Here is a 13,269-nt window from a genome sequence, read left to right as displayed (position 1 = left end):
TGGATGATGTTATCAAGGATATGACTATTTCCAGATTTTATTAATGACTAACAGGAAGTATATAATATAAAGTAGCCTAATATATATAATTTAACATATTACTTGCAAGAGAGCATTTAGTTTTTTCACTTCATGTTCTGTCATGAAAACTGTGTTTAATATTTTATCTAGTATATTAAAATATGAAGATTTTAATGCCTCTCACGATTTAAAATACACAATACCACAATGACGCAGACTGTCAACCTAGCAGGCAGCTTTGGAGAAGATGTTTCATGGCTTATCGAACTATCTGTGCTGTTTCAATTCAGTGAAAATAAATAGGTAATGAGATAAATGAAAACACTTCAGCCACCGTTGTGTTCCCGCTGGTATGATGATGAGCAATCCCTGCAGAATCACAATCACTTCATCTTCACACTTTCTTTCTTCTGTTATTCTCAGAAATTCTTTTGATTTAAAAAAAAAAAGAAAAAAATAGTCTGACAGGTCAGCCATTCTTCAGATGTGGATGGTGACCTTCACACACACTACCTAGAACAAAAAGGTAACTATAAAACCCAGCGACTAAAAATGAAAGCAAATGTCAACCAACACACACACTTTCTCTAAAAATACACTTGTTCACACACACAGGCTTTGAGTCAAACAGAAACACTTTTAATGATCATACTCCACAGAAACAGTATGTGCAAATTTCCGATCAGCAATAAGCCTTCTAATTGGATTAGAGCAAATTACCATTTGCAATGTCAGCTCAGTTTTAGTCATGATGATAATCTTCTGATCCTGCCACTGCAAAGACATTAATTAGTACCCAAGACAATGAACCTGAAAAAATATAACATGTCTATAATTTTCCATTGGATTATATCAGCTACATGTTCATATCACAGCCTTGCAGACTAGGATATTATTTTACTGTAGTTATTTCTGCGTAGATCTCAAAATATGCAGTCTTCAGGTGAGTGTAAAACAAATTATAAAAACTACTATTGGTGAAAGTGTACAATAAGGTCCCATTAGTTAATGTCAGTTAATGCATTAACTAAAATAAACAGACTAATTCATTTGTTACAGTGTTTATTCACTTTTGTTAACTGTTCATTGTTAATGTCAGCTCAGGTCCATTAAATTATATTTAATAGATGAGTTTAACATTGTATTACTAAATGATAAAATTCTAATTTTACGAAGATTAGTAAATGCTTTTGAATATATTTTTAGCATTAGTTCATGATAACTTACGTTAACAAATTGAACCTTACTGTAAAGTGTTACTGTACTATTCTCTGCAAAACTTCTTGGGGACCCTACTTCCACCACAAAAAATAAAATAAAATAAAAATAAAACCAACCAAGTCAGACAAAGACATTGATTGAATCATTTCAGCTTCAGCTGTTGAATGGAAATGTGGGATTTTCTAATGTTTCCTCTGCTTCAGCCTCCAGACATCAGGGATGAGGATCAGAACAGAGATTTTAGGATGGAATAGACGAGTCCAGGCAGAACGCTGGCACTCAGGACACTCCCTCCAGAGCTCAGCCTATCACCATACTGGTTAAGCAGCTGCAGAGCGGCCCCATTGGTCCACCCGAATCCCAACTATGACAAAGAAACAAGATAGAGGGTTTGGGTTATCATTCACGGTTGCATAAACCCCACAAGATGAGCCATTCGACATAGTTTAATTCGGTTTGGGTTCGGCAATAGCAGTACTAAAGCTTGCAATACTAATGTCAATGTCTGATATAAAGACTTTTCATGAGACATCTTTTGAAATTTACTCTATGAACTTGGAAATTGGTGATCTGAGCTTCTATTAATTTGCCGTTCCTACTCTAGACACTCCATTGGTCCTCAGGGTCCTGGAGAAAATGAGATTCTACATTTCAAGAATGGTTCTGCTGGTCTGAAGAACTCTAATTTACCCCTAATTCCTCCAGAGATTAAAATGTCTCCGAAGCGCCGTTCCCAGCTCCGAAGCAGATTTATGAATTTGAATATGTAAATATGAACAGACCATTAATACCTGAACTTCATACTCGCCACCTCCTCCGGGCTTTCCATCACCGTTGACATCGTACTGTAACAAGGACATGGGGTGAAGAGAATTGCAGAGAAAAAGAGAGAGAGAGGGAGAGAGACAGTGAGGAAGTTACAGTAAGTGAACATTAAGGCATACAGGGCTCCAAACAAAAAAATCGAGTAAGGAGCCATTGGCTCCTATAAGAAATAAACTTAGGAGCCAAATAATTTTTTTAGGTGCCACAGAATAAACATGTTTTATTTATTTTATGATTATTATTATTATTTATTTATTTACATTTCAACATTTCAATCATACTATCATGTGTTTATGTCTCATCATTTCTTGACTTTATCAGCATTTTAATCCATCTTGTAGATGACCTGGGAACTAAGGTTCACTTAAAGTGGGAACTAAATGTCTTTTCCAGTTTGAAATCTACAGTCACAAAGAACTGTTCATTACACAGAATCTGTACCAGTATCATGGAGCATAAGCATCACTTGGCCACTGAGTGTAGCTTGGGCTCCTCCTACAGGAGACATTTCAGTAAGTTGTACTGTAGGATCTCTTATAAAATAGCCAACCTTTTGTTAATTCATGTTCATCAAGTACTATATCAGTAAAGAGAAAGATTAAATGGGTTCACTTGCCCTTGAACTGAGGCGCTAAAGCGACCGCTTTTCGACCGAATTTCGTTATGAATTCGGAATAATTTTTAAGCTGGTACTTTTTATTAAAAAGTTACAAAGCACAGAGCTTTTTGCGATTACTGGACGGCAGTTGCACTTCAAATAATGAAGTTCACGCATTAAAAGAACACAGACCAAGATCTTGTTTAGAAGAAGCCATATTAGTAATTATTATAAACGAGAATTGTTAACGATATTCCCAATATCCACACAGCTGACAGCTTTACCTGTTCTAGTTTGTTCAAGTTGTGCACGAAACAGACGCTGTATTTTCTGCACTTTCCCTTCTTACGTCTCCGTCATTTCTCTCTCGCTGCACAGCGGAGCTGCGTTTATCAGACTGTGTGCGTCAGCACTGATGTGCGGCAGAGATGAGGACTGTCTGAAACTCTTTTCCCACTAAAACTTTAATGCGCATCGTCTCAGTTTAATACGTGAACATAAAATATTTGATCGCAAAACAATTAGGAAAAAAGGCATTACATTCAAATGTTTAAGTTATAACGTAAATATATACCCAGATAGCATTAACACTCGGGCTGATTCTGGCTGAAATGCGTCTCTGTCGGTTCAGTCTCGGCATCGGTGAGAAGATAATGGGCCAGAGCCACGCCGACTCTACAAAACACTTCTGGCTGACAGACAGCTTTTTCCCTATGGACCGATCTCGGCTGAAAGCTGTTGTACACGCGGCAGGTCCACACTCGGTGTAGTTGTGTGTATGAACCTTCGGCCCGAGCTCGTTTTATCACAGACGGGGCGCTGCTAGAATGAAGAAAATCATCCGCCTAAGAAAACTTTTTTTAGCGGTTAAATCCTGAGGAGCTTTCGGCGGGTAGTCACCAGTGGCGACCTCAGCAAAAACGTCACTCGCAAATTAATATTTATGGTCGCAAATGCGACTGTTTTAGTCGCAGTTTGGAGCCCTGGCATAACATTTATTTATAAGCAACATTGTATTTTTACATTTATTTTTAATAGCAGCATTTACATTAAAAATGACATTTATTTTCTCCATAGGGAAAACTTTTTTTACTTTTAAACCTTTAATGACAGACTTGTTGTGAGCATCAAGGTTGTTAATCGATGGCATACACTTTTGATGAAGCCATGTGATTGTTAAATATGATCATTTTAAGTAGAAATAATGCAATGGAATTAGTGGGGGGGGGACTTCATTACCCATGCTGCTGTGCAAAATTTAACCAATCAGAGTCACAGCCAGCACATCAAGGTCAAAAAGCTTTCGGGGAACAGTCTCTCCAATAGAGCACTGCAAATTTCTGTCATATACACTATATCTACAGAGACAATATACTTTAAGTTTATTGCGAAAAATGCATAATGTGTGTGTGTGCATATATGAAGACTTCAGATACAAAAGCATGACACAGTGAATGCTCTCTGCGCATAGTATAAAAAAATTTTTAGGGCCTAAAAAACCTGTAAACACCTCTTCCCTTTGCCTAGCGTAAGTCAGGAGACGCAAATCAAATCATATGATTTCAAGACAGACAGCGTGTGTATGAGTTGGTTTTCAATTGTTGAGTTGCAAGTTTTTATATTGTTTAAAGTAGGGCTGTCTGTGGATTTACATGTTAATTTAACACACTGCCTCGCCCCAGACCTGCGTAGGTCATCTTACATTTCATAGTTGATTGATAATGAACATGATGTGGGGCAACAAGTGGTGTAGCCTATAGAACGCAGTTATACATTAAATAAAAAATAAAATATATATATATATATACATATATACACACATATACATATATATATATATATATATATATATATATATATAATTTTGCAACTGTTTACTATGTCTTTTCCAATGACAAAGTGCAAAGTGACAACGCAATGCGACATTTTTGAAAATAACATTTTAGTAACTGACTAATAAGATTTTCATTGCCATTAAAGTGAAATTACTGAAGCTAAACATAGAAACATAGAAGATTCAAAAGAAAAATTGTCTGACGGACAGAGTTTTTTGGATCCAAAGTCTTCATACATGGATTTTTTTGCAATAAACAAAAACCGAACAAGTGGGCGGCCACTAATTCAGTCTATGGTTTAATTTTTCTTGGTCACTGTGTTGTTTGTTCATCAGGAATTGACTGATTTCATAATGAACTTTAAACTAATGCAGAAACTAATAAAAGTCCAGCTGTAGGATAGGGCTGTATCCAAAATCGGAACACTTATTCCTTACATTACTCCACTGATATAGTCACATAGTGATTTCAGACACAGTCCAGAGTGGATTTTAGTGGACTTTACCTTCTCAAACATGGCCTCATATTTGATGTACGCCCGCCAGTTGGTCTGAATCCACCGTTGGGCCAAACTGAAGGCGAGCTCTTTAGCGTGGGCTGAATTGAGCCCTGAGAGACCTGCAAAGATGTGATAGATGGGGTGAGAAGTGGGTGGGTGATTTAAATGGCAAATTCACCAACTACTGAGCATCATTAATCACATCTTAATAGTCACTTCCCAAACTCACAGACAAGATGTGACAGCAGGTAAATTGAATTTTGAAGGGAATAAAGTGATTTAGTTCACACATTGAACAGACAGAAGATTCTTCAGGCGCACTGCTTCAAGTTATAACTGAAGTGGCTGATCTGCAAAATGTGTGTTTGATGCTCATGTATTACGGCCAGCCTGAGCCTCCGGTAAGTAGTAAAGCTGCTGTCAGAAGTTGGATGAGAACCAAACTGTTATTGTCTATAGAATCACAATGTTTCATTTTTTCAGGCATGTTCCCTCCAAATCATTTGGTTCTCAGTGAAACAAAAAGCTAATTTGGCAAAATGTCAATAAAGTTCCATGACATGCCCTCGTACTCAAAAACCATGAACAAAAGGTAAATTATTAAGAAAACTGTACAATTGTAATGACATATACTGTGTTGATTCAACACTATGTGTCTAAAGTAAAACACGATCACTACTGGCCTAGAGAGCGATTTGGCTACCAGTGAACATTAACCCAAAATCCTGCACATCCTCAGTCCCGGTAGGGTGACCAGATGACCGTGCTTTCTTACAATTAGCCTGGATGTTAGAAAGTGTTCTGCCCAACAGATGCAGCTCTTTATTTAATACTTTCTGCTCTATTAATAGGTCAAATAACTACACAGCCCACCCATTCTCATTTCATAAGGCTCCACATCACACTGCTGCTGGCTGTTACATGAATGTAAAAGTGTGAATCACAGTGATGCTAGCTTAAAATGTTGATTTGTAGCAATCAACGAAAAACCATGGCTTGAAAAATAGTGACTGTCCTGATTTTATTAAGACCTGATTTGGTTGCTTTAAGCCTAGTTGATGACATTTTCACCAAAAAGGTGTCAAATTATAGAATACTGACAAATATACTAATGAACTATGCACAACAAATAAATAAATAAATAATGTATATTTATGTATAATACAACTTTTATTATGAGCTCTAAATTGCTTCATGCACCTATACTCATAACAAATATTAACATTGTGACCTTCTGTAAAACTGCTTTTGCTATTCATTTTGCATTGTGAACAGGACTATACAAATATACATGTTTTCAATGATGACTGTTGCAAGATTAAAGGACTACATACCCTCTATAATCATGTGTTGAAGCGGAGGCCAGGCGTTGGGCATGTCCCACTGCTGCCCACTTTCACTAAGAGAGGTGGGAACCCCGTTAGGGTAGTCCAGACCTCCACTACCCTACACAGAGAAAAAGAGAGAGAATACATGACCAGAATGAGGAAAGGTTTGTGAAAAGCAGAAATATTGTGCAAAGAGTGCCATCTGCTGTTGAGCATGGAGTTCGCTTCAGGGAAATGAAACCTCCCACTGTTTGAGATCTCATTTTTCCTGTGAAACCTAAAAATACCTTTCTCTTGTATTTAAGACAAATTAATGAGGAGAAAAAATTGGAAGTGAACTGTAGTGTTACTCAAGAGGGAATATATTTGATACAAAGAAATAATAATTTACTGTGAGTGTGGATGGAAGGTCTTAAAGCATCATTATGTCAAAGGTGAGACATCTGGAGTTTGTCTGCAGAAAGGAAGCATTGCATATGCTGTATACCGTCTACAGTATATCACCTGCTTATGTTATGACCCCCTATAAAAGGTCAGTAATTATCATAAGGGTTTGTAAAGTGGCAGGCTCACCGTCAGGTATTGCACGGCCTGATTGGCCATTTCAGGGTTAGAGTAACATTGTGCCCAGAGAGGCGCCAGGTTAGATGGGTAGAAAGACGTGTGCCGGGTCTCGTTCACCAGGCTGAAATCAAACCAGGCTCCTCTTTCTGCATCCCACAGTAGACTTTCAACCACTTTAATTCTAGCAGAAAGTGCTTTCTCATATTCAGCTGCCTTCTCTTCATTACCTATAGGAAAAGATGTCAGAGTGCTTTTAATAGAACAAAAACCACGCTGTTCATTCTCTGCTGCCGTATTATCATACCGAAGCAACAAGAAACAAGCATTTCTACCAAATATACACTACTACAGATCAAATGTTTGGGGATCAGTACATTTTAATACTTTTAAGCACACTTTTTAACACTTACTTTGGACTTTTAAACACTTTTACTGTACTTTGTTACACAATATTTCTATTTCAAATAAATGCTGTTTTTTGAATGTTCTATTCATCAGAGAATTCTCAAAAAATAAATTAAATAAATTAAATAAATATCTATTAAATAAATGTCTAATTTCAGTGCCCAGGGAAGCCAAATGACCATCAGTCATCCTTTAAGCAGTAGCCTAATGAAGTTATTAAATTAAATGACATCAGCTGATTAGGTGGATACATTAACTGAAAGTGATAGCCAAATATTTGGACGATCAAACAAAGTATAATTTCCTCTGTGTGAATTCATCTGCTTTAACTTAAATCTCTCTTATTTACTGAAGTGATATTATTGCTGACTTGAAAATTATTAATGACAAAAATAAATTATTACATAGCATTTATAGTTAATCATCATATATGAAATTTTTTTTTAAAAAAAAACAGCGTGACAAAGATTCCAGGAAAAAAAGGGAAATAGAAACATTGAGAGTGCATTACTGGTTTAAAAAAGTGCACCCTTCTAGGAATTAAATTGTTTACTCAGAATTCAAACTCAAAACAAGGCTGATGACTGATATAGTGCACCATAACGTAATTTTGGGTGATTTTATGACAAAGTTTTTTGTTGAGTTTGCTAGTTCTAGTTCCAGATTTTACATTCTGACAAAGGTTTAAACACATCCTTTATGATACAGTAATAACAGTAAAAATAGGCGTAAAGATAAGACAGCAAATGACGACGTGAGAAATTGTGAAATAGGGAAGTTAGTTTGAATCGTGAACTAGCATCGTTCACTGTAAATGTATGCCAATTTCTAGGCAACCAGAATCTTTACATTTTACTAAATAGTACTACACTGCTAAATTATCACTGAATACTAAATCAGTAGTACTAAAGTGTGTTTTTACTCTTTTACCCAGAATCCTGTGGAAGGAGGCCAGCAGACGCTCATTGCGGCACATAATGGCATTGAGGTCAGCAGGCAGGATGGAGCTCGTCTGTGTGTCTCTCAGGGTGCCGTTGTTTCTGCCTGTGCTGTCTATATACCAGCGAGAGGAGAAATCCCAGCCTGACTCCGCACCAGATGTCAGTTCTATCCAAAGTTTCTTCTGAGCCTCTGTTATACACAAACATATTCATACACAAACACAAAGAAAATACCTTTTAATACGACTCCTTTAATGATCTTGTTGTGGTACGTGTAAGCATCAGAATATTAAGGGACAGGTCAGCCAAAATGAAAATTTGTCACAAATCTATCCACCTTCAGGCCATCCATGATGTAGATGAGTTTGTTTCTTCATTGAACAGATTTGGAGAAATTTGGTATTACATCACTTACTTGCAGTGAATGGGTGCCGTCAGATTGAAAGTGCAAACAGCTGAAAAATATAAATCTTGTGAAGCAAAAAGCTGTTTGTAAGAAACAAATCCATCATTAACTTTTGACCAAAATACCAGTCCTTCATTCAGTAAAAAAAATCCACCCCCTGCTGTCCTCGCACATCAAAATCTACCAATATATATATATTTTTAGATCTGTTTTGACTAGTAAATTGTGCTTGATCTCAACGTATTTCTCTCATGATTAAGACAAGACAGCTTTTTCACTGGAGAAAACAAAATCATGGATAGAGGACATGAGCCAAGAGTAACGGTATGAAGTCAAAAATGAAAACTTTTCGCTTCACATGACATTAATTGATGGACTTCAGTCATGTGGATTACTTCTAGACTATTGTGATGTTTTCATCAGCTGTCTGGACTCTCGCTCTGACGGCACCCATTCACTGCAAGGGATACATTGGTGAGCAAGTGATGTAATGCTACATTACACCAAATCTGATCTGATGAAGAAAAACTCATCTACATCTTGAATGATCTGAAGGTGAATACATTTTCAGCAAATTTTTCATTTTTGGGTGAACTATACCTTTAACAGGTAAAAGTGGTCAAAATATTTACATTTTGGCCTAAATAGAGCACCTAGATTCCTACCTGCTGACAGGCCTTCGGCCAATTCTACATCATCACTGTACGACTCAGGTCTGCAAATAGTCACAGATTTAAATACTGGAATGCATCCAGATGTGTAAATTTATTACAGTATAGAGAATCACAGTAATACGAATGAAACTTTTCAACTTGTCAAATTTTATTTTGCGTTTGGTGGTGTCCCTAAAATGCACAGTGTTAATGAATTGTCTCACCTCGGTCTGTCCACCGGTACATTATATCGATTCAGGATGTGAGTCAGTCCACTCATCGACACAGCAAGAGAGCGATTCTGCATCCAAAAGCTGTACTCTGTTTCCAGTGCTGGCAGAACCTGCCTAAACACACACAGAGCTCACGCGGTGCAGAGGTGTTGTTCAGAGCAACACCTCAATATTCAACAAACCTGCAGGAGGGCAGTTTAGTCGGAAAGGTTACCTGAGGAAGTCTTTGTCTCCGGTGACCTCATAGAAACTTTCCACCATTAGCGGAAGGAAGGGAGGCTGACTGCGCCGCTCGTAATAAACCCGACCACCGTTTGGAACAAAGCCGTATCTGAATGGAAGTGAAAGGAAACAGTAAGTGAGTGTTTTACTGCTTAAGTCCTTTTGTATTACTTACAGAAAAAAGAAAAAATTAGTTTATTATGAACTGAAGCAATCATACTTAGTTCATCATTATCAGAAAAACAGATTATGTGAAGGTGAATAAATAATGAATTTCATTTAATCATTTATGAGTCAAATATCTGTTATTTAGCGGTAATGTTTTGAAACAATGAAACGGATCATGTGAAAATCAAGAGAAATAATTGCACCTTTCCACCAGGTAAACAAAGTTCAGAATCATTCCTCGAGCGGTCTCTGTCATCTCTGACAAAAGGAGACCATTTATTACCCAATATGAGTCCCTGAAGAACAAAAACACCTTGATTATTACAGTTTCTAAAGAAAATATGAGTGGGTTTTGCCAGTGCAGAACTGATCATTATGATGTTTTGTGTTGTGGGTAGCTATCATGGTGCTGCTATGTGTTTATTAAAGTCACCATGAAATCAGATTTGACAATATTGAACATATTTATCCGTGCATGATGTGTGGGCCAGCAAGAGGGCTAGCTGTCGACATACACTGACACCTAGTGGTGCGGATGCAGAATTACGCATCTATTTGTCAACTACCAATGCCAATGTATAAACTCACTGTATGCCACTAACGGCCATGATTAATATACATTTCATGAGTCAAAGGGTCCAATAAAAGAGCGGTCAGCAAGAAAAACTGAACAACAGAGTGTGCATTATCGCTCGTCCACTTTTTCAGTAATGCTGGTTCCGGAAGTGTTTGGGGGTTTTTTTCTTTCATTTTTACAATAGGGATTTTAAAACAAGTGTTTGCATTACAGGCTTAAAAAAGCATTTTAAAGGAATCATTAAAGTATTTATTTATATATATATATATATATATATATATTATATATATATATATATATATATATATATATATATATATATATATATATATATATATATATATATATATATATATATATAAAATTTGCAAAGATGTTAAAAACTTGTTTTTTGCTTTGCCATTATGGTGTATGGAGTGTAGATTGATGTGGGAATACAAGTGATTTAAAGCAGTTTAGCAGTTTTACATAAGACCGCAAAAAAGGGTCTGTCTCTCTCTTAGTAACTAATGGATTACAGTTACATTTATTTCCTCATTAAATTATGTAATGCTGTGCATGTAACTACTTACTCCCCAACACTGTGTGTGTGTGTATATGTATATATGTATGTATATACACTTATATGTATGTATATACACTTATATACTTCATGGGAGTGGCCAGTCCCTGATTGGTGGAACTTTCTGCCTAGCATCATGGGAAATGTGGTTTTTCCCATTAATTCTACTTTTAAACAACTATTTTAAAAATGATTTGCAATAATGCAAACAGTTGACTTTTCAACCAAAGCATTTATCACTGACTCACAACCACGGAACTCACAGCAGGTCTGTCTTTAAAGATCTAAGGTAAGGTTTGTCTGTATGTATGTGGTAAAGGGAGAGACTAACCAGTAATAGAGTTCCCTAAAGCGGCCACCAGGCACGACGACTGGGTGTGGGGTGTAAATCTGGGAGTACAGCTCTGGGTGGTCTCTGACATCATCACGGATCTGCACAGCCATGTATATAGTAAGAAGATAAATATTAGTTAGTGGTACACAGTGCCGTACATTAATGAAAACCAACATTTACCTTTCGACCAAGGGACTTCCATAAACTGTGCAGTTCTTCAGCCCAACTGCGATATTTTGAGTCAGAAACGCGGGACAAGAATTTTGGTCTATGGAAGAGGGATCAAAGATGGTTGTGGTTTCATTAACATTGAAATTTAAAATAACCATTCACAGCATAGCTCCAGTATGGCTTTTCTGGAACACTTGTGTTCCACTATCAAAGTAAAGGAGTTCCGGTGCAGAACAACAACAGGACGTTGTTTCATATTTGGGGCTAACCATTTCAAGAAAATTCCGCTTAAAAATTCTTACTTTGAATGCCAGTCTGGAGGAGTCCACTGCTCGAACTCCTTACCCGGCTCTTCAAAGTATGTTTGCAGAAACTTCCAGAGCTCTGAGGATGGGACGGTCTTGTTTGGGAACCCTGAGCTCAGATTGGCAAAAGCCTCCACAACGACCTCTACGGGTAAAGCAGGAAACCGGCAGAGAGTACAGGAAATCCCAGGCCTAGAGCTTTTCAGATGAGCATCAGAACAAATCAAACATGCTCGACTCACCAGGAGCTGTAGTCAACTTCATATCTACAAAGTACTTGTCATCATCAAACAGCTTCGCCATCTGGACCTGTCGCAGGACTTCTCCGGTGCAGTAGATCTGACTGGGGGCAACAACACATGTCAGACATCTGATGCACAGAATAACAGGGCGGTTTGTGTGTCTGCCCACTTCTTGTCTGGCACTCACAGGTTAAGCACATAAAACCAAGATTCTCTGATGAAGGTTCAAAGCTCAGCTTCTCTGCCTTCAACACCCCTCCACCTGCTTTGTCACTGACTCAAAGTTCAGTCATAATAAGAATACCATATGGTGGCTGTTGAAGTCTTTCATAATACAGTGAGGACCATCTTCAAAGCTCATTATTCATAAAGAAATTCACAAATCACTTCACATAACCCAAGTGACAAAAAGACAGATTTGCACATGCGTTTATCTCAGAGTAATAATCTCAATATTAAATGGATAATTCAGAAAAGCTGCTCAGATTTCAGTAAAGAAGCCTCGATCAGGAAGGTACCTGTGGGAACTAACCTGTCACAAGGTGCCAGGAGCATGTCTCCAGATGAGAAGAAACCAATGAAAGAAAAAATAGCCAGAATTCGCCAATGCATCTTGGTGAGCCAAATTATTGGTAGCCGGTAGAAATGAACAGACAGTGAACTGCTTTCTGAGTTTTAAAACTCTGAACCCTGTTTATCAATGATAAGGGGAGGGATCAGTTTAAAAATCATACCACAGCCATTAATCGGTTTCAACAGCAAAAGACTAGCCTGCACTTAGAGTACATGGACTATTATTAGCAACAGCACGAAGGCGTTACATAAGTAGTATTTACTGGAAATGTAAATTAAAAATTCTGACATCTAGTGAAACAAAGTGGGATTGGATACTGATATTTAGGCCATGTCCACAAGTATTTACACGGGTATTTTTTTATATATATATATATAAAAAAATATATATATATATATATATATATATATATATATATATATATATATATATATATATATATATATATATATATATATATATATATATATATATATAAAAAAAAACACTGTTTTCCCTTCTGTTAAAAAAAAAAAATAAATAAAAAATTATTCCCCGTCTACATGAAAACGCGAACGCACGCAATGATACACAGTCAAGAGCATG

The 13,269-nt window shown here is 37.0% G+C and overlaps 1 protein-coding gene across 1 annotated transcript; it reads right to left on the bottom strand.

Moving 5' to 3' along the window:
• Positions 1-638: 638 nt before the first annotated feature.
• Positions 639-13,013, bottom strand: treh (trehalase (brush-border membrane glycoprotein)). The gene is made up of 15 exons (XM_042743605.1): positions 12,643-13,013; positions 12,111-12,211; positions 11,866-12,013; positions 11,573-11,660; positions 11,390-11,490; positions 10,123-10,215; positions 9,744-9,860; positions 9,521-9,643; positions 9,309-9,358; positions 8,227-8,427; positions 6,901-7,118; positions 6,334-6,445; positions 5,006-5,118; positions 2,034-2,087; positions 639-1,606 (listed from the first exon to the last, which is right to left on the bottom strand). The coding sequence occupies exons 1-15, from the start codon at positions 12,720-12,722 to the stop codon at positions 1,469-1,471; spliced, it is 1,737 nt and encodes a 578-aa protein (XP_042599539.1). The 5' UTR covers positions 12,723-13,013; the 3' UTR covers positions 639-1,468.
• Positions 13,014-13,269: the final 256 nt, after the last annotated feature.

The sequence above is a fragment of the Cyprinus carpio genome, chromosome B18 (assembly GCF_018340385.1).
Source record: "Cyprinus carpio isolate SPL01 chromosome B18, ASM1834038v1, whole genome shotgun sequence".
NCBI classification, from domain to species: domain Eukaryota; kingdom Metazoa; phylum Chordata; class Actinopteri; order Cypriniformes; family Cyprinidae; genus Cyprinus; species Cyprinus carpio.
Note: the sequence above shows the minus strand (reverse complement) of the source record. Positions and strands in the feature narration are given on the sequence as shown.